This window comes from Plectropomus leopardus, chromosome 1 (assembly GCF_008729295.1).
Source record: "Plectropomus leopardus isolate mb chromosome 1, YSFRI_Pleo_2.0, whole genome shotgun sequence".
Taxonomy (NCBI): Eukaryota; Metazoa; Chordata; class Actinopteri; order Perciformes; family Serranidae; genus Plectropomus; species Plectropomus leopardus.
Window position 1 is genome coordinate 444888 of NC_056463.1, and position 20040 is coordinate 464927.

General features: G+C 42.6%; 2 protein-coding genes across 2 annotated transcripts; one reads left to right on the forward strand and one right to left on the reverse strand.

The window, feature by feature from the left end:
• Window positions 1-5071: 5071 nt before the first annotated feature.
• cebpa (CCAAT enhancer binding protein alpha) lies at window positions 5072-6444 on the reverse strand. The gene has a single exon (XM_042490062.1). The coding sequence runs from the start codon at window positions 6245-6247 to the stop codon at window positions 5294-5296; it is 954 nt and encodes a 317-aa protein (XP_042345996.1). The 5' UTR covers window positions 6248-6444; the 3' UTR covers window positions 5072-5293.
• Window positions 6445-11195: 4751 nt separating this feature from the next.
• Window positions 11196-16368, forward strand: cebpg (CCAAT enhancer binding protein gamma). The gene is made up of 2 exons (XM_042490076.1): window positions 11196-11324; window positions 14150-16368. The coding sequence occupies exon 2, from the start codon at window positions 14246-14248 to the stop codon at window positions 14726-14728; it is 483 nt and encodes a 160-aa protein (XP_042346010.1). The 5' UTR covers window positions 11196-11324; window positions 14150-14245; the 3' UTR covers window positions 14729-16368.
• The last annotated feature ends 3672 nt before the right edge of the window (window positions 16369-20040 follow it).

Consider the following 20040-nt stretch of genomic DNA (forward strand, 5'->3'; position numbering starts at 1 on the left):
CTCAAACTACAGTTGAGCAAATCTCTCCACAAAATAAAGGTCATAATGTTCAAGAAATTCTTGATGCTGGAAACAAAAATGCATACAAACAAAATTGCTTAAAAAAGAAAAAATCTAGTTCCCAGATGAATCTTAAAACACCCATTTAGAAATCAGAAGGTATTCCTGAGGGAGCTGGGATAGATAAAAAATGTTTAGGGCTCACTCAAGGTGGGTATTAACCCTCAAATTGCACAAATTGAAATTGCAAATAGAAAATAAACGCATCAATTTAAAAAAAACAAACAGGAAAAAACTGCCATTGACTGGGAGCTACGAGGTCACATGATGCTGTGAGGTCACATGACGCTGTGAGGTCACATGATGCTGTGAGGTCACATGACACTGTGAGGTCACATGATGCTGTGAGGTCACATGATGCTGTGAGGTCACATGATGCTGTGTCTATGTGCTTGTCAGTAGGAACTGGCTCCCTCATGATGCAGCAGGAGCTACAAGAGCTGTTAATGCATCACATAACTCTGAGAAAGGTTTTAACCCACAATTCCTCTGTGAAATCGTGGACTACATCTCCCAGAAATCCCTCATATGTGGCCGCTCCCATGTACAAGGGGCTCGCCTTTCCGTAGCCTTGGATTGAAATAATGACGGCTAGTGCGGTGGCTGCAATAGAAATAAAGCTGCTATTGTTTTGAACATCCATCGCCATGGTTACTGGGATGTTATCACCAGAGGAGAGGTCACATGACATCACGCAGTGGAAACACAGTCTGCTCCATGCTGAGTTTTATCCGAAATATCGCTGAAGTTTAGTGCAAATCTGTCATGAAAACCCTCCGATTGAGACACTAAACTCTGAATCTGTTACTGAATCCTTCCTCTTTCTCTTCTTTGTCTTCACAATTCAGCGCAGAAACCAGAGCAACCATTTATTCATATTTAGCTGACTTCACTTTCAAAATGACAGAAGGTGAAATCAGCTGATCCAGAGCCCAATGAAACATGCCTGTTTAAGTCTGTAACTCAACAAAGATCCTCTATGAGGAAAGACGCTCCATTCTGTAACGCCAGCAGACTGAGACCTCTTCTACTGTCAAAAAATCTGCACCACCAAAATCATCTCACATTCAGATCAGAGAAATAAATCAAAGCAATCAGATGGAGAGTTTGAATCTGCGACTCCTCGCTGGTGTTTGACCTTCACTGTTTATGTCAAACACATGTTTTCTGTTTTCTCTGTTCTCAGCTCAAAATGACGATCTGCGTTCTTCTTCTCTCCTTTTCACACGCAGCGTTGCTCCTGATGGATGCTTTTCATTTTTCCTCTCGGAGGAGCAGATCTGCAGTTTGGACTCGCCGATGGGTTGATTGATCTGTGGGATTGATCAGCTGACGCAGACTGACATGATATCACATGTTTGCAGAAGAAATGTTCTCTGAGTTTGTTCTGTTAGATAACTCACAGAGTTCAAACCCATGCCAGCGTTTTAGGGGTGATACTCGAGTCTCAAGTCTTGCTTAACAAGTCCCGAGTCAAGAACATCAAGTCCTTTCTTTAGTGTTTGAAGTCCTAAAAAAGTCATAATTACTCTGCACACACAGACGTGTCTTTATGGCTGCTGATGGATTCACTGCTGTCCGAAAATAAAGCGCTGATTTTCAGCAAACTTTCTCATTCAAAGATTTTTAGTGATTTTTCAACTAAGACTGACTCCAGGCTGCAACGTCACAGGAGAAGAAAACAGGCAGCACACACTTTTTTTTTTTAAAAAAAATGAATCCTTTATTTAACCCTTCAAAACCTGAGCAAATTGGCTTCATTTAAAAAAAAAAAAAACATGGGAAGAAAGGAATGAACAATGAAAGAAGAAATTACCCAAAAATGTGTAAAAAAAAATTGTAAAAAGTACAAGAAAAGAACCTGAAAATTAGTGTAAGGTAGATGTAAGGAAGGTAAAAAAAAAACACCAAAAAGACCTGGGAAAAAAGGCCCTTAAAACATATGCACTTATGATGAATTTAAGTATAGCTTTTCCTTGGTTTTTTTATTTTTCCCTTGACATTTTTCCAAGCTTTTTAAAGATAAATTCCTAAAGCTACTAATACTAAATGCAACGATATGTGAAACATTTATTGTCAATTTGCTTATTTCCTTTTCCCATGTTTGTTTGCTTTTTTATTGAGAAACTGCATTAATGTGCTCAGGTTTCACTGAAAACAGCACAAGAAAAGTGATGTTGCAGATTTCAAAGGGTTAAGTTTGACAACTGTTAAAGGACTGGGGTTGTAGTCAAGGACGCAGTAGAAGAAGAAGAAGCTGCAGGTTAAAGATCGATGATCCAAAAAATAATCCAAAATCATCGGCACGACGGGCAGCTGCTGTGATCCCGAAGAGACGGACTGCTCCTTTAAAACACACTGATATTTGATTCTGAGTTCATTTGTCATCTTTAACTATTTAATCCTGAATGTGACTTTAAAATGATCAAATGAATGAATTTTTGATATTAAAGACCAGGACTGTTGTTGGTTAAAAAGAATTAACTTAATTTTGAAAAGTGCAGAGCGATACGAGTGTGTGTGATACTAAAGCGGACTTAAGGGTTAAGTTTGACGGTCCAGCGCTGCAGGCCGACCCGTGATTCTGCAGAATGAAACTGGAGGTTTGTCGGTGTGTGACGGTGCTGTGAGCGCCTCCTATCAGCTGCAGGAGAAATAAAAACACTAAACTTGTGTGTTTGAACGTGATGATGTCAGAGAAGCTTCTGACAAACAAACAGAGAAATCCAAAAAAAAGCAACAGCAGAGTCTGATAAAACAAGCTCTTTTATTATCATAATTCAGATTTTTTGGTATTTTATATATATATTTATTGCATAGGAACCCTTTATATAGGCTTATTTTACAATTGAGACGTCGTTAACATCGAAACAAACAGGTTTAACATCAGTTTGTAAAAAACAGAAAACAAAAGTGCTTCCTTTTTCCTCCCTGACTCCAACCGTCGAGTTTCTCAACAGAAAGACAGCGAGCATATCAGCGCGAGGTCAAAGGTCATCTCAGAGGATCAGAAGGCACTGTGTGTGTGTGTGTGTGTGTGTGATAACTCAACAGTGGAAAAGAGGAAGAGACGTGTTGCATAGGAACCCTTTTCACATTTTGTTTTGTTTTTACATATAAATATGAAGAGCGAGGCGTGTTTTCAGATCGATCAGTACCCATAAGTCACTGCGCTTCATGTGACCACTAATAGTGCATAACGACGACGAAAGAGCTGCTCCGCCGCCGCCGTCCTCTGGGAACCACGCATCTCCAAATCTGCAGAGTTTACAGAGAAATTCTCCTCTTTCTCAGCATTTTTAAATCGATGCATCGTGCTGAGCGTTAAACTGCTGCAGGTTTGGAGATTCTCGGTTTTCAGCAGACGGCGACGTGACGAAGCAGGTACCACAGGATCAATTCCAGTCTTTGCTTTTTTGTATTTTTCACTTTGGCATTTCGGCACCAGACGGCCGATAACTCGATTATCATTCAAACTGACGTGAAAACAACATTTTTAGGGAACTAGGAGAGAGATCCACCGTGTTTTTGAGCGGGAACACGACGCACGTTTATCAAACATTAGAGATGTTTCTGTTTTTAATGAACTCTACACGGTTCGTATCAGCGCGCTGCAGCTTTTGCACCCTGACACGGTTTGAAAGCATGAAGCAGCAGTTTGTGGAGATGATTTTGGTTCACAGTCGTCACGTCTCAGCACGTAAAAAGTTCAGTTTGACCAAAATGTGCAGCAGACTGAGATCTGCATTAAAGCATCTGAAGTGAGCGGGCTGAATTTAACGTCTCCCTCCTGGTGCACACGTAATATTCTATAATAACGCTCCTTTTCACCCTGCAGCCGTACCGTCACACTGATCTGGGACCTGTGAAGCGTACCACAGAAGAAGAGTCCATAAACAGTTGCACAGAGTCTGTGTCTGTGCAGCTCAGTGCACTTTGCATTCCAGATGATGAGGAGATGACGGAGATGGAAACTGGTATAAAACAAACAAACACATTTGAAACATGCACAACAGGCTGATCTGGGAGCACGTGCCCTACCTTAGCTGCACTGATATGTGAGTGTCGAGCACGCCGTCTAATCTGACAAACTGTACCAGAATCCTGGAAACTGATCGCCTTGAAAAAGGAGAGTTAATATCACTGTCTTAATCTATGTTTACTCCATATCTAACTGTTAAGTTCACCGAAAATTTTAGCTGCATTTGCTTTATTTAGTGATGTTGCTGCAACTTAAAAATGACCAATGAAATGACGTCGTTCTTTCTAAGTGTTTGCAACTTCAGTAAATCGAGTTACTCTGATTTAACGTGATCATCACTGAGAGGATTTTGCCGATAATAAAATTTGGAGATCTGCCAGCTCTGTTTGCTTAACATGTTGAAGAAAATATGATTGATTAGTTTGTAACCAGCAGAATACTGACAGAAATACTGAAGTTGCTAAAACTTGCAAAGATTGATTCAACTGAACTTGTTATTTTTAAGTTGCAACAACTTTGAAAAATTCCATAAAAGTTACTTAATTTTAAGTGAACTTAACAATCACATATAAAGCAAACATAAATTTGGACTAATAGTCATACTTACTCACATTTTTCGAGGTTTCTTGGATCTCTTTGAGTCAAATGAAGGTGTCAGATTTCACCGTGCTCAGTCTGAAGGGAACAATAAGGCACAAAAACAACCAGTCCTCTGTGTGTGTGGAACCAGCTTATCGGCTTTTGCACAAAAGTTTGAAAGAAGGCACATGAACACTGCAAAAAGATGACCGTGTCTCTCAGTCCACAGGACGCTGTCAGAGCAGGTGAGACACCTGTCCCACTCACCTGTCCCCACTCCAGATGTCTCATCTGACACTTTTTCTGCAACATTTAAAGTCCAGCAGTCTGTCTGTGTGTGAGAGTGTGTGTGTGTGTGTGTGTGTGTGTGTGTGTGTGTGTGTGTTTCAGCTCTGTGGCTGCAAAGTTTCCTGTTTTACATAAAAACTCAGAAAAGTTCAGTTTGTCAGTTTGTCTGCAATTTTTTTTTTCTGAAAATATTTTTTTGATGAGAGTTGAAGACAAAATGATTGGATGTTTTTGCAGTGAACACCTCAGCTGCCTCAGTGTCCTCACAGCTCTCTGTCCGTCCACACATCAAGAGAATAAATCCAGCAGTACTCCAGTCCATCTCCAGTCTGACTCCAGTCCGTCTGTAGTGCCGGTCTCGGTCCGGCCCGGCTCAGTAGTCTCTCAGCTGCCCATGGGTTTGAAGGATCCGTCTGGCAGCTGTCTGAAGATGCCCCGTAACGTGTCCAGCTCGCGGGTCAGGTGCTCGACCCTCCGCCTCAGTCTGTCGTTGTCGGTGGTGAGCTCCACCACCTTCTGCTGCGTCTCCATGTTCCGCAGCTTGGCCTTGTCCCGGCTCTTGCGCACGGCCACGTTGTTGCGCTCGCGCCTCAGCCGGTACTCCGGGCTGTTCTTGTCTACGTTCTTCTTGCTCTTCCCGCCGCCGCCACCGCGCTGCTGCTCCAGCAGCTTCAGGCCGCCCTGTTGCGCGTGCTGCGGGTGGTGGTGCGCGTGGTGGTGGTGCTGGTGCGGGCTGGGCACCGGGGTCGGCGGGGGGGTCGGGTGTCCCGGCTGGAGGTGCATGGTGGTCTGCGCGCAGTGCGCGATCTGGTACTGAAGGTGCGGCATCTGCTGCTGCTGCTGCTGCTGCTGCTGGGAATGCTGGGAATGCTGGGAGTACTGTTGGGAGTGCGCGTGCGGGTGGTGGTAGGTGGGGGGCATGCCCGCGTTCATGTCCTCGTCGTCCCGGGGCTCCTGCTTGATGGCCACCGGGCGGATGCGCGGCTCGTAGAGCGGCTCCAGTTTGGACTCCATGTAGGAGGACATGTAGTGGTGCTGAGGCCCCGGGGGCCCCGGGCCGCACGGCACCGACTCGTACTCTCCGTTCATGATCTTGAGCTTGTCCTGCCGGGAGCTGTGGTGGAACAGGTCCGCAAGGAAGTCGTCGTTGAAGGCCGACGGGTCGATGTAGGCGCTCAGGTCGATGGACGTCTCGCTGTCTCCGATCTCACCGCCGAGGTCTGCCGGGTCTCTGTAGCCGGAGGAGGGCTGCTGGCCGTGGGTCAGGCTGCTCATCAGGGGCCGGGGCGCCACCTCGTACAGGTTCGACAGCTCCATGGAGAACCTAAAGCCGGGCATGCATGGCGAGGAGCTCCGAGAATCCAGTTTGGACAAAGTCTGCGTCAGTGTCAGGTCCTCGGGTGAGAGGGGGGCTACAGACCTGCACACATCAAGTTCTGTGAGTGTCACAGGTTCGATTTCTGCACAGAGAGAAGCGGAGAGAAGCTGCGGGGTGTCGGTGAGACTCCTCCTGCTCAGTAAACTCTGAGCTGTCAAACTGCGTTTATATAGCAGGAGTGAGTGGGCGGGCACACACACACACACACACACACACACACACACACGGTCCTGGATTTAACCCACTGTTCCCGCACAGATACATTTAAGGAGGAAAACCAGAATGAAATGTACATTACGCGCCGCGTTCAGCCCCTCGCTCCGACCTCCGTTAAGATAGAATCTAATTTTACTCGTATTTCGGGATTTTCATCACACTGGAGAACACGCGCAAAAATATTCTGTGCCTCTGCAAGAGCACGAGCCAGTCTGCGATTCGGCTAAAGTCAAACGCTCCAAACATCACTTTTCTTTGATTTAAACACACTCCTGTGAGTCCTCTGCCTCTGGCGCGCTCCTCTGAAACGCTCCGCGCGGCTCCACTGTGACACGATTTCAGTTGAAGCTTTAGTTTTACAGACAGAGACATTAAAGAGACACTTCTGTGGACGCAGTTTGGTGTTGGTCTCTGCGCAGAGGGAGCGGCGCGGTTCAAAGTGAGGAGTGATTACGGTGCGCCAGGTTATTAAGTTTATGATACCTCTGCTGAACCTGTGAATCACTGACAGGACGGAGCTCTGCAGACTTTAACCAAAAACTCGCTCACCTGAAGAGCGCGAGGGCGCAGCGAGCATTCAGACGCTTTCAAAGATATTCTGATCAGTTCTGGTTTTGAGCGTCAGGCGTGTTCATTCAAAAGTCTCTTAACAGCACATTAACTAAACACTAAAACATGAAACATAAAACATGCAAAAAAGACACCTTTTTAAAAAACATATTTTTAGTTGTATGACTTTTTCTTATTTTATGAAAAACAAAACTTATTATAGTCTATTTTGATTTTAAAAAGACATTAGTTAATAAACATTATGTCGCTAAAATTATGAGATGTATTCAGATTGAACATATAAACGCACTTTTAATTTAAGTATTTACATGTTTTCTGCTGCTCTCATGTAAAGATGTTTTTTGGTGGTTTTTATTGGGGTGGATGTTTTCTGACCGAGGTGCATCCAAAGGAGCGGGGTTACCGGGGGTCTGTGCGGGGTACCGGGGGTCTGTGCGGGGGTACCGGGGGTCTCTGTGCGGGGGTACCGGGGGTCTGTGGAGGGGGGGGCTCGGGTCGGAGACGGTTCAGCTGAGGGCTCCGGGGTTCAGGTTCAGGATAAACCGTTTGTGCAGAGGGAAGAAGCGGACTGGAGCTCCCTCTGTCGACTCAACACTGACACCTGATCTCTTCTGTGGAACTGCCATTTTTCTGATCTGTCGGTGATTTCTTTATTTATTTCCTGCAGGAAATTAATTCAGTTTTATTTTCTTTTTAATTTTATTTCCCCTCCGTTGCTTTATGACAAATATGTTGTTTTCCATAATTTTCTTTATTCTGTCCATTTTTTTCTGTCTTGTCCTGAATCAAAGTGTAGATTTCAGGAAGTGTTGTTGGATTCAGCAGCGTGTAAACTAAAGTCAGCGGGTTTTTGAATGAGATTCATTGAGGACGTTAATCCTTGAGGAGCTTCTGGGGTTTATTTCAGGTGATTCCAGGCATCCTTGGGCTATTGCTCCATACGAAGGTCATTCAGATCCTTGATGAGTTTAAGATCCTGGAGATGTGAAGTGTCTTTTTGTAGATTCAAGGAAATTACAAGATTTTGTTGAGGAAATTATGGTAATTAAGATTTTTTATTGATCCTGAATATGGTTCAAGGAGTCCTGTAAGAGGTCATTCAGATCCTTGAGGAGTTTTCTTTAAGATCCTGGAGAGTCAAAAAGAGTCAAATGGTGCTTGAGGATATTTTAATGATCCTGAATATGGTTCCAGGGGTCCTTGAATAGGTTTCTAAGGCTCCATAAGGAAGTCATGCAGATCCTTGAGGAGTTTTGGATCTTGGAGATGTAACAGATCTTTTAGTAGATTCAAGGTTTTCAAGGAAACGCCTGTCAGGACTGTATGCAGTACACAGTGTACTGTGGTGTGTACTGTCAGTACTGTATATGCAGTACACAGTGTACTGTGGTGTGTACTGTCAGTACTGTATGCAGTGTGTACTGCAGTGTGTACTGCAGTGTGTACTGTAGTGTGTACTGTAGTGTGTACTGCAGTGTGTACTGTAGTGTGTACTGTAGTGTGTACTGTGCGTCCTGAGCTGGTTTGACTTGGCTCACAGTCAGGGTGGATGACTCAGGCAGGGCGAGGTGGACATGTTGACCTTTGACCTCTCTGCTCACGCTCTCTCCGACTCCCTGCACCCAGCAGCTTCCTGTGTTTGTATCGTTTGTCTTTGTCCTTTTGTAAATAAATGTTTTCGTCTTGCATCCGTCCTGCTGCGTGTGTCCTCTCTTATGTTCGACAGCCGTAACACTTTAATCATCACGGCCCCGGGAGGCTTCATACGTCATAGATGAGTTTTGAAACAATAAATTCACAGATAAAAAAGCAGCCATCTCTCTTGTGCATTAGTGCATGTGTGTAATGTGTATGCAGAGCCCTGTAGTGCCGTCTATTGGCGTATCTATGGCAACATAAAGGACACACGGAAACATGAGGACAGAGACGTTAACGACATTTGAAACATACGTTTAAATACGTAAACATGCATTCATTTTCGTACACAAAGGGCGAATACATGAGGTCGATATTCAAACATTTAACCTGCAGAAAGAAAAACGTAAAAATCATTTTGACGCAGACGTGTCCGTCAGTCCGCCGTCTTCAGTCTGTGAAAACAGTTTTTTTAATGTCCTCTGATGACATCACTGTGATGTCATTTACAAACAAAATAACCAAAATATATTTTTCACCATCAGTTTATTGACACAGTTTCCATGATTTATGACATTTCTGCTGCGACTCGACAACTCGGGGATCAATGAAATTTCACAATTTCCCACTCATGATTTCGACTTTGAAGGGCCGTCCGAGTGCTTGGAACTCGAAAATACGATATTTTTGAGGAGCACGTGAAGGCAGCATATAAGCAATCTTATATTAAAACAGTTATATGTTTCCAGATTCATCCTCATTTATATGTTCAGATCACAGCAAGTTCACTTGAAATGACAAAATATTATTTTTATCACCATGACGTCAGCAAACACCACCACAAACCAAAATTCAGTTGACAGTTTTACAGTTTTTACTGGAAGAGCAGCTGTCACTCTAACAGCAGCTACTACATGAACACGGTCATGATTTCTCACATTTAAACTAAACCAGAAGCCTCTGGATTTAAATTTAGAAATAATAAAAATATTAATGTCATTATTTTGACTTGTTTGTGATGTGTGTGTGTGTGTGTGTGTGTGTGTGTGTGTGTGTGTGTGTTTTGTAACTGTCCTTTAAGTTGTTGACTTTTTCCTCCTCATGTTAAAAGTTTATCATGTTTTTTTTAACATAAAGTATTTCAAATATGTATTCTTGGTACAAAAGCACAAGTTATCATAATGTTACTCGATAGCAGAAAAACTTTGAAAATAGTTTATAGGCTACTATTTATTTGATTTTACTTTTATTATTTTATATTCATATTAATTTTTTTAATTTTTTTTATTTTTGCTGTAAAACACTTTGGTCAACTCTGTTGTTGTTAAGTGTGCTTTATAAATGAATTTTGGAATGGATTTTTACCTGAAATGTTTATTACTATTATTGTATTATGACTTTATGCTTTTATTATTATTATTATTATTATTATTATTGTTGATATTTGTATTAATAATGATAATTAAAAATAGGTATCTTTTTTTATTATTGTTTCTATTAATATTACTATGATTCTTTAATTTTAAAAGATTTTGTTGATTTTGTTTTTCTTCTTGCACACAAACACACACAATCATGCAAATAATCGTGGGTGTCATAGTTGACAAATTCTCCCAAATTTATTTGGCATGTTCTATACATGTGTATCATGTAAAAAAAATAAAAATAAAAAATAAAAATGAATATACTAGTATTTTTTTTAATTGTATTTACAAACAGAAAAATAAATACAAAACATTCATGCCAGGGATACAATGTTCACAGTATGTATAAAACAAATATTATATATTTCACAGTTGGAGTCAATGAGAAACTTCTTAAAGATGAGGTTCATTGTTTTTATGCCTTTTATCGTGGTAGCATATTGGTGCAGTTTTTGTAGGAAATTTTCAATTTTTGGCTTGGAGTCTGTCCCTTCATCAAAATCAGCTGAACAAGAAAGAGTCCTTGTCCTCCACGCTGCCTCCAAAATAAATAAAAATGTCTTTCCTGTAAACTTATCATTTGTCCCGCTGCTCTCCTGATGTAATGCTCAGCATCAATCTAAAATATTTTAGTACATTGATGAAAATAAACGGTGGATTGTTCCTTCTTGAGGTCACAGGAAGGTTTAATGTTATTGTAAACCTTTAGGTGTTGGTTTTGTTGGGTGGATTTTATGTAAAATGTGAAATGATTCATGTATAATTTTGAATAATTACCAGTCTAAATATAAAGCGAGTAATAATACATTTTGGGTGTGATTAAATGTCGTCATTCAGGGATGAAGTCATGCATGTTTGAACTAATTTGACCATCCTCATATTACATAAACAAAACCAACAGAAAACAACGGGGCTCCTGTTGGTCCAACCGGCTGTCAATCACTAGCTGCATTGCATCACTCTGCGGCACGCTCGCTCGTGATTGGCCAGCCGCTCGCTCCGCTGCCTCCTCCCGGCCTGTGATTGGCTGAGCGCGGACATTGCCGTACATGGTAAAAGATTTCGCAATCCTCTCCTCTCCATGTTCCAAACAAAAACACTCCGAGCTCTCACCGACGGGATTAAACTCACTCTTTCTGCGGAAACTTTGTCTTCTTTGACGGATGGTTGAGTCCGCCGCCGCCCCGGGAAGGTAACGTGTGATTTTAACTGTTTTAATGTCGGGAAAACAGCGCGAAAAGGGAGGTTTGGGGGCTGGTTAGCATCGGGAGCTAACTAGCTGGCTAGCTGCCCGGCTACACGGGCAGTGAAGGAGCTCAGGAAAGTCAAAATGTACTTAAGAGTGTGTTCAGAGACAAAAACACACAAATCATCGTCTGTTCTCAGAGTGTTGAAGCTTAGTGTCGAGTGGCAGGTCCGTGACTCGTCCGTCGGCTGCTCACAGCGAAGTAAAAGTTGATAAAAAGTGATTGGAAACGTAAATTTGTGGGACTTTGAGGAGACTCTGCGGTATTTTATGAGCCGTGTCTTTGTTTTCTGTGGTGTTTTGGTGTTTTTGAAACATTCGTGAAGTCCGGTAAAAGCTGAGATTTGCGTTTATCCCCGCATGACTCCGGAGTTCCCCTCTCTGGGCACAAAGAGAGCCGATGATGATGCAACAGCAGGCAACAGTGCGTGTTTCACCCGGAGCGCTTTCCGCTGCGCACACAGCTGACTGGCTGCATGGCAACGCGCCGACCAATCAGAGCACAGCTGCTAATTGAATAATAATCCCGCCAATCAGAGCAGAGCTGCTAATTGACCGTATAGAATAATAATCCGACCAATCATCATGTAGGAGGCTCTGCAGCTCACAGACAGCAGCAGAGTATTAACCCTTTAGAGTCTGTTTGTCTCATTTTAGTCTCTTTTCCTTCTTCCTGTTGTGATAACTGTGTGTGTGTTGATGCATGTGTCCTAAATGTAGTCCAGATTGTGTATTTGAGTGTAATCAGTGAATTTGCAGCTCAGCTCCTACAATAAGTCTAAAATACACTGTGGAAACTAAATAGTTACATTCAGACTGTTCAGGTCCAAAAATGCTCCATTGAAACCCATTCAAACTGACATTTTTGATCCCACAGCCATCAGAGCAGAAAAACAGGACTTGTATTATTTCTGGGTGTCATTCTGGGCTTTTGACTCTGAATTTGTCATTTTGACTATTTTCCACCCGATGAGGTCATTTTGACCATATTTGGCATATGGAGGAAATACATGCTATTTCCACTAGGTGACCTGTGACTGATGTCGGTTTAAAATATTAATTCAATGAAAATAGAAAATCATGTTATTGTATGATACCTTTTTAAAGTGTGAGTAATATGAGGTGGGCTCTACCTTAAGAAAATGTTTTTTTTTTAAATAGTGTAACATCTTATTGTTTAAAAGAATTATAAATACAGTTTTATGGAGAATATCTAATACTATTTTCCAGGTCACCTTTTAGAAATGTTCAGTGTTTTGTGGGACATTTCCTGCCAACTTGCTCATTGTGTTTTTAAAAGAAATCAGGTTTTTGTCAGGTTTCAGAGGTTTAGTGCTCATAAAAATGTGTCTTAATGCAGCACAAGAAACTGATGTTGGTCCGGACGTTAAAGGGTAAATGAGGTATTTCGGCCTGACAGCAGTACTGATGCTGATGGCGGGCTCGCTGCCACAGAGAGGTGGGTGTCAGCCCGCAGCAGCGGGGCACATGAATCCTGACTGACGGATTGAGGTCAGCCGAGACTCTGCGGCCCACTGCACATCTGCAGACGCGTTTTTGGGTTCGTCTGTGGGAAGCTGTGGAGGCTGGAGAGGACGCGCTGTCGTGTGCTCACTTTCATAAAATGCTGCTAGAGCTCAGAGGTTCAGGACGAGGAGCGTGTCGGCGCTCACTCAGATGACTCGGATCGGGATCGGGGCCCAAAAAAACCCCGGGGAAACCCCTCTGTGCACGCTGAACGGCATCCACCAGCCGTCATGTGACCTGAGTGATGAAATGATTTACAGTCGCAGAAGAGCTGCAATAAGAGACCTCCCCCTCGAGCCCGACCCATTTATCACATATATTTAACATATTCATATTTAACAGCATATCGGCATCGGCGTAGATTTTTTTCCGATACGCACCGATAAGAAAACGTTTTTTACAGAACAAATGATGCAGAAAACGCTGCTCCGTGGTTCAGAAACGGTCAATAACTGACTGATACTGAAGAGTACTGATGTTTGATTAATGTATTTAGAGCATACAGTACTAAGATAAGATAAGATAATCCTTTATTAGTCCCACAGTGGGGAAATTTCCAACATACTGACATGTATTTTAGTTTCATCCTCTTTATTTGAAAGGTCAGTGAAGACTGATGCTGAACACGCAGGGCAGATGTTTGGTTATTTATTGCTGTTTGTGTGTGATGTTCAATAAGTTAATTGTTAAGTAAAAGTGGTTTGTTTAAGAAAGCAGATGCAGAGTACTTTTGCATATCGGTGCAAAAAAACTCACTATATCAGTAATCTGTGAATTTCACTGAAATATTGGTAATGGTCTCTCATATCAAATTCAACATTTTTATTAATCACAGCAATTTTAAAAATTACTTTATAAATTACTTTATTTACCATTTGGAAGAGAAAAATAAGATTTCTACAATAAGATTTCAAGATTTCTTATGTGTAAAAATCCATAAATTAAATCAATAAGATTATATATTAGAAAACCTACACTTAAGAAAATCGTAATTTGTTTTCTTTCGATTTTATGGGCAGGTGAAATATCTTTTTGTGTCAACATCTTAATATTTGTGCCAAAAACCTTGTTTCCAAATTCATTAAACACTGTGGTCTATGTAAGAAATCACTCAGTCTGTTTCCATGGTGATACAAAAAAGTGAATTATTGTGTCAGTGCCTCTAAAACTGGAATTTTAGATAATCAGACAGATCGATAATGACAGTAACTGTTGGTGATTTTATCGTTGTTGTCGTCCTCCAGGCGTCTCTGAGGCGAAGAATCTGCTGCTTCCTGTCACTGATTCATCTGCACACCTGAGGAGACTCAGACATCAGCACCTGAAGGCAGCACATCCAAATGAGCCGGCCGTCGCAGCCGAAACTAACCACATCTGACCACAACGGCGTGAGCGTCATCCAGAGTCAGGCCCACGCCGCTTCCTCCTCGGCCGTAGCCCGAGCACAGCAGGTCCCCCAGCTCGTCCCCGCAGGCCCGTCAGCCGGAGGCGGTAAGGCCCTCCCCCCCAGCAAGCTGAAGAAGCCCCCCGCAGACAAGGACAGCGACGAGTACCGCCAGCGCCGCGAGCGCAACAACCTGGCGGTGAAGAAGAGCCGCATGCGCAGCAAGCAGAAGGCGATGGACACGCAGCAGCGCGTCAACGAGCTGAAGGAGGAGAACGAGCGGCTGGAGGCCAAAATCAAACTGCTGAGCAAAGAGCTGAGCGTGCTCAAAGACCTCTTCCTGGAGCACGCGCACAACCTCGCAGACAACGTGCAGCCGCCCGCCGGCGCAGAGGGCTCCAGCCCCGCCCCCAACAACACCGCCGCCAACGGGCAGTGAGGAGGGGGGGCGGGGCCACAGGGACGTTTGACCACAGTTCGCCCGCCGCAGCTTTTCTGGAAACTTCTGTCACTCGGGAAACCTGAACTCACACCTTCTTCTTCTCCTTTCTGCTTTTTTGTTTTTTATATTTAATCTGTTTAAGCTCCTCCCCCACGCCAAAACGTTTCCCACAGTCCTCCGGGGAAAGTTCCATCGTTATCGCAGAAGTCGTGAAAATGAAACCATGAGGAGTTTTTGGACGTCTGCAGAATGAATGACTCAGAGGTCTGAAAGTGGAAACCAGTCCCGGTCTTTCTCAGGCGGTCTGCGTTTTAACGTGAGAGTGTCGTGGAAAAGTTTGAACAGACTCTGACATCACGTATGGTGAACAGTCACGTGTTATTGATCGATGGATTGACTGATCGGTGGACGTGAGGAGCTCCTACAAACTGAGACGTGGTCCAGTCAGAGAAACCGGACCTGCAGGCGTCTGTAGGATACAAACGCACACTTCCTGTCGGCTCCCGTAAACCCGGCGGCGTGACGCTTGACTTGCTCTCCGCCGCCGCAGGATGAAGATGTATATGGTTGAATTCCCTTTTTTAGGATGTGTATTTTTTTCTTTTGAGAAGAGAGTTTTTGAGGTGGTTTGTTCACTACATGTCGATGTTTCAGCAGCGAGTCTGAATTTAAACTGAAAACACCTTTTTCACTCTGCAGAGCGGAAACGCACGAGGCGAAACCGCTCAGTCGCACTCTGCTCGAGACGCCGCGAGAGAACAGAATCCTCCGCAGCAGCCGGCTGAATTCACCGAGTGTTTGAGGCCGAGTCGGTCAGTCGAGTCTTTCCTGCAGAGAGGAAACAACCTGGGTCGGCCGTCACGTTTGTGAGTCGCTGCAGGCCTCATATTTTAACACAGTACAACGTTGTGTTTTTCGCAGAATGCTGACTAATGCAATAAATTTAAATTTCTTACTGTTTTTCAACTGCAAATTAAGGACAAACTTTGTCAGCATCTGTTTTATCAAATAAGATCATTTTTATTTTCATTTTTTATTGCAGCAGCATGCATCCAGTGGACTGAAAAAGCTTTTTTTTATTCGTCGGCTAAAAAAAGTTTAATTTGTATTTGCCACATCATTCATTTCTAATATTTTTTAAAAACGACTTTGCCTTCGTGTATAGATACAATATCTCCACCCAAAATATTGCGATTCTGTGTTATATTGACCTTTTGCTCAGCTCTGGCTGATAGGTGTGCAGGTGAGCTCACCTGCCTCGACAAAACTTTGCAGTTTAAACATCATTAATTAAAAGAGAAACGACGGAGCCGAACACGGAAACACTGTCAAACAACACCAGAAAAATGTGTGTAAAACATTTACATTTCTACCAGAATTTGGATTTTCCATCGAGGTCGAGGAAATACAAGTTTATTAAATACGCAGCGCTTCGTTATCTGTTCGCGATGGAAGTTTTAAAGAAGCAAAGAAACAAGTTTCTAAGATGCAGGCAGTTCAGCACGGAATCAGCGTTCTCAAAAATCAGCCGTGAATCTGCATTTTTAGGACACGTTGAGCGTTTTATGGTCGGACTGAAGCGACAGCAGACGAGTTTCCATCACAGTCGTTCAAAACTTAAGCGATATTTAGTAAATGTTGACCGTGTTTCCGCCGCGTGATGTCATGTGACATCTCCTCTGGTGATAACATCCAAGTAACCATGGCGATGGATGTTCACAACATCAGCAGCTTTATTTCACGTAGGCGTGTTACGGAGCCACGATGGAAAGGCGAGCTGCTGTGCTTCTGTCGCGTGGGGAGGCAGGTGTGTGTGGCCTCGGGTGTGTGTGGCCTCGGGTGTGTGTGGCCTCGGGTGTGACGCTCTGCGTGTCGCAGAGGTGACGTGTGGGCGGAGACGCTGCAGCAGCTTTTCTTGTTTTTTCAGATCTCTTGTTGTTCTGGAGTTCGGTCACATGCTCCCGTCGAGGGTTAGCCCTCCACATTTACCGGTTCTCTCAGTTTGAAAAGCTCGCGTCTCTTCTGATGTCACGCCGTCCTCAAGCAGCGCCGTAGCCGTCAGTTCCTGATCGATCTGTCTCTGCAGTCTGAAGTGAATCTTCAGTCGAATAATTCATCTGAAATGAAAAATCAATAATCAGAATAGCTGCTGATCTGATCGACTTGTCAATAATTGAATGTTTCATTTGCTTCGTATTGTTTGAAAACAGAAACACTTAAACGATAACTGATTGGTTTTGTCTTTAAAAATGGGAAAACTAAAATGTTTTAGTTGCAGAAATGACTCGTTATTGTTTACATTTCTGTCCTTTGATTATTAACCCTTAAAAAACTGAGCAATTTGGCCTGATTTCTTTCAGAAACACAGCAAGTGAGGAGCTTCAAGATAATACCTGAAATCTAACTGAAAAACCAAAAAATGTTTAAAGAAAAATATAAAAGAATAAATAAATAAATAGATAAAAAGGTTAATAATCATTTTAAAAAAATGTTTTCACTTTTTCTTACAAATTTTCAGGTCTGTTTTCTCGCAGTTTTTCGGGACGTTTCTTGGCGAGCTCCTCTTTGCCTTTTTCACCACGTTTTGAGAAAGAAATCAAACCAGTTTGCTGAAGTTTTGAACATTTGAATTCATTTGGAAGGCGTCAACGTAGCGCAAAAAACTTTTTTTCAAGGTTTTAAAGGGTTAATACAAGCTGTTTCCTTTTTGGTAAAACTGGACACAAATACGACAGTGAGACCCAGGTTGTGTTTTAGAAAATCATTTTAAATATAGAGATGTGAAATTCTGTCAGTGTATGTTCCCGCCCTCCAACGCTCACCTCCACCTGTGTGTGTGTGTGTGTGTGTGTGTGTGTGTGTGTGTGTGTGTGTGTGTGTGTGTGTGTGTGTGTGTGTGTGTGTGTGTGTGTGTGTGTGTGTGTGCGTGCGTGCGTTGTGGGCGTGTGTGGGCGGAGCCAGACGCCTCACATGTATCAGACAGTTGATGGCGAGCCGCAGCTTTAATTAGATCCAGTCTAAAACGGGCCGGGTCGTCTCTGAGGTCTGAGCAGATGTGGGCAGATGTGGAGAGGGGGCGGGGCCGCAGCGTGTTGTTGTCAAACTTTATAATTATGAGCTTTGTTTGGGCGTGGAGCGTTTGTCTGTCAGGAGCTTCACCTCCCTGCAGGAATGTTGTCTGTCTGAGTCCTGCTGCTCCGGAGCCGCTCAGCCCACCAGCGTTCCCACAGCGTTCCCACAGCGTTCCCACAGCGTTCTGGTCATTTGCACTTATGTTAAAAGTCTCTGAGAGGACAGGTTGTCATATCTGCCTTTTATCATTTTACAGCCTTCAGTCTTCAGTGAGACATTTTCCAAAATCATAAAAGTGCGTGTTGTGTTGATAAATAAGAAACTAAAATCCTGTTTTTAAAGTTTTCACTGATTTTCACAGAATATTGTGCAGCATCGATCATCATGCAGGTTCGTGTTCTGACCTCCGGTCTGAATCATTCACACTTTCTCTCAGTGAAATGAAGTTTGTTTCACTTCAGAAGGAAATGTTTGAAGTCCTGTGTTCATGTTTTCTTCAGAAATCCCCAAAAGTTTTTAAAGAAAAAAATTAGCTGAAAATGTTTTGTAAGAAACAAAAAACATTTTTTCTTTGAAAATCACCAAAAACAATTTAAAGAAAATCAGCTTTTCTTTCAAAATCCAAAACATTTTTTACGTGGAAAATCACCTTTTTTTCTTTTACAATCCCCAACAACTACAAAAACCCGAAAGCCCAGTAATTTGACCCCTTTGGATTGGCCTTTTTTCCCTCATAGTCCTGCAGATTTATTGGTAAAATGTGTATGAAGCCCGCTCACGTGATGGAACGTTGTGGGAACGTTGTGGGAACGTTGTGGGAACGTTGTCCGCTCGCTGGCTGAGCCCCCTGGTCGAGCTCGGCCTTCATCTTTTTCACTTTTCTATGGTTGTTTTTTTGTACGTTTCTTTAAATCTCAGCATGTTTGTAGAGAAGTCTTTGCATGAGCAGCGTGCACTCGGATGAGTGGATAAGGAAACCGAAATAACGCCGCGGTGTGTCGGGATGTTTGTTCTGCTTCGTCTGAATGTTGCTGGGCAGCATTTCTCTGTCAGCTTTTTTATATCAGAGGAATCTGGGCTAACGTGCATTGTAAATTAAAACTGAGTACAAAAGTTCAACCCTGGGTTTGGTTTTTATTTACGTCCGTGTCGCCGCACAAAGACGAAACGCTTTCATCATATTTCATAATTAGATTTGCCTCAGTGAGTCAGATAATCGTAAACATCTTCAGACTCTTTAAATGTGTCTGAATATCGGCTGAATTATGTGTCATGAAGCATGTTGGATATTTATATGTTTTAAAGCGGTCAGCGCTGATCTACGATCAGACACTTGTTCTTCTTCTGCTGCTGCTTTTAAAGAAGTCCTGATTAAACCCCGCTGACACTGTTAACCCTTTAAAACTCTGCAAACTGGCTTGATTTCTGAAAAAAAAAAAAGAAAGAAGGCAATGAGAAACAAAAGGAGAAATGACCCAAAAATCAGCAATAAAATAAAATAATTAATAAAAGAAAAAACTGCAAACAAAAAAAGTTAATAAAAAAAAACAACAACAAGGCAATAACCTCAAAAAAATGCTTCAAAACTTAAAATAATTAAAATAATTCCCTAGCTTTTTTAAAAAGAATTTCCCTAAATCTACTAATTTCTTGCAATTTGTGGAACATTTCTTACCAACTTTCTCATTGCCTTTTTTCAGTGTTTTTGAAGGAAATCATATCAGTTTTCAAAGGGTTAAATGCTTGAATGGCGTCTGAAAGCAGCACAAACAAACCTGATGTTGCTCCAGGTTTCAAAGGGTTAACTCTCCGAGTAGCTGACATATGAGACTCATCTGGATTTGGTGCAGAAACGGAGAATATTTCACGTTTGAAATGACTGAGTGGAAAAATGAAAATGCGAGATTTCTGCAGACGATGAATCAGAGCGAAATTCATTCATGATCTCAAACACGACGCTTCACTTCAGTTTTCACAGATTTCCAGCTGACGTTTCAGAACTTCAGAAATAATTCAAACATTAATTAAACCCTGAGAAGGTTTTTTTAACCGGGGACTGGTTGAGCATTAAAGGGTTAAATGAGGAGTGTGAAACACGTTGTTATTTATATCTTCATTACCGATCCCTCAGCCGTCTCATCAGGTTATTTATGCCTGTTTTTATTGATTTTACTTCTTGACGAGCCAGCCAGCTGTAAATCAGTTTGTCGTATGTTTTCGGCGAGAGCCAAACGCTT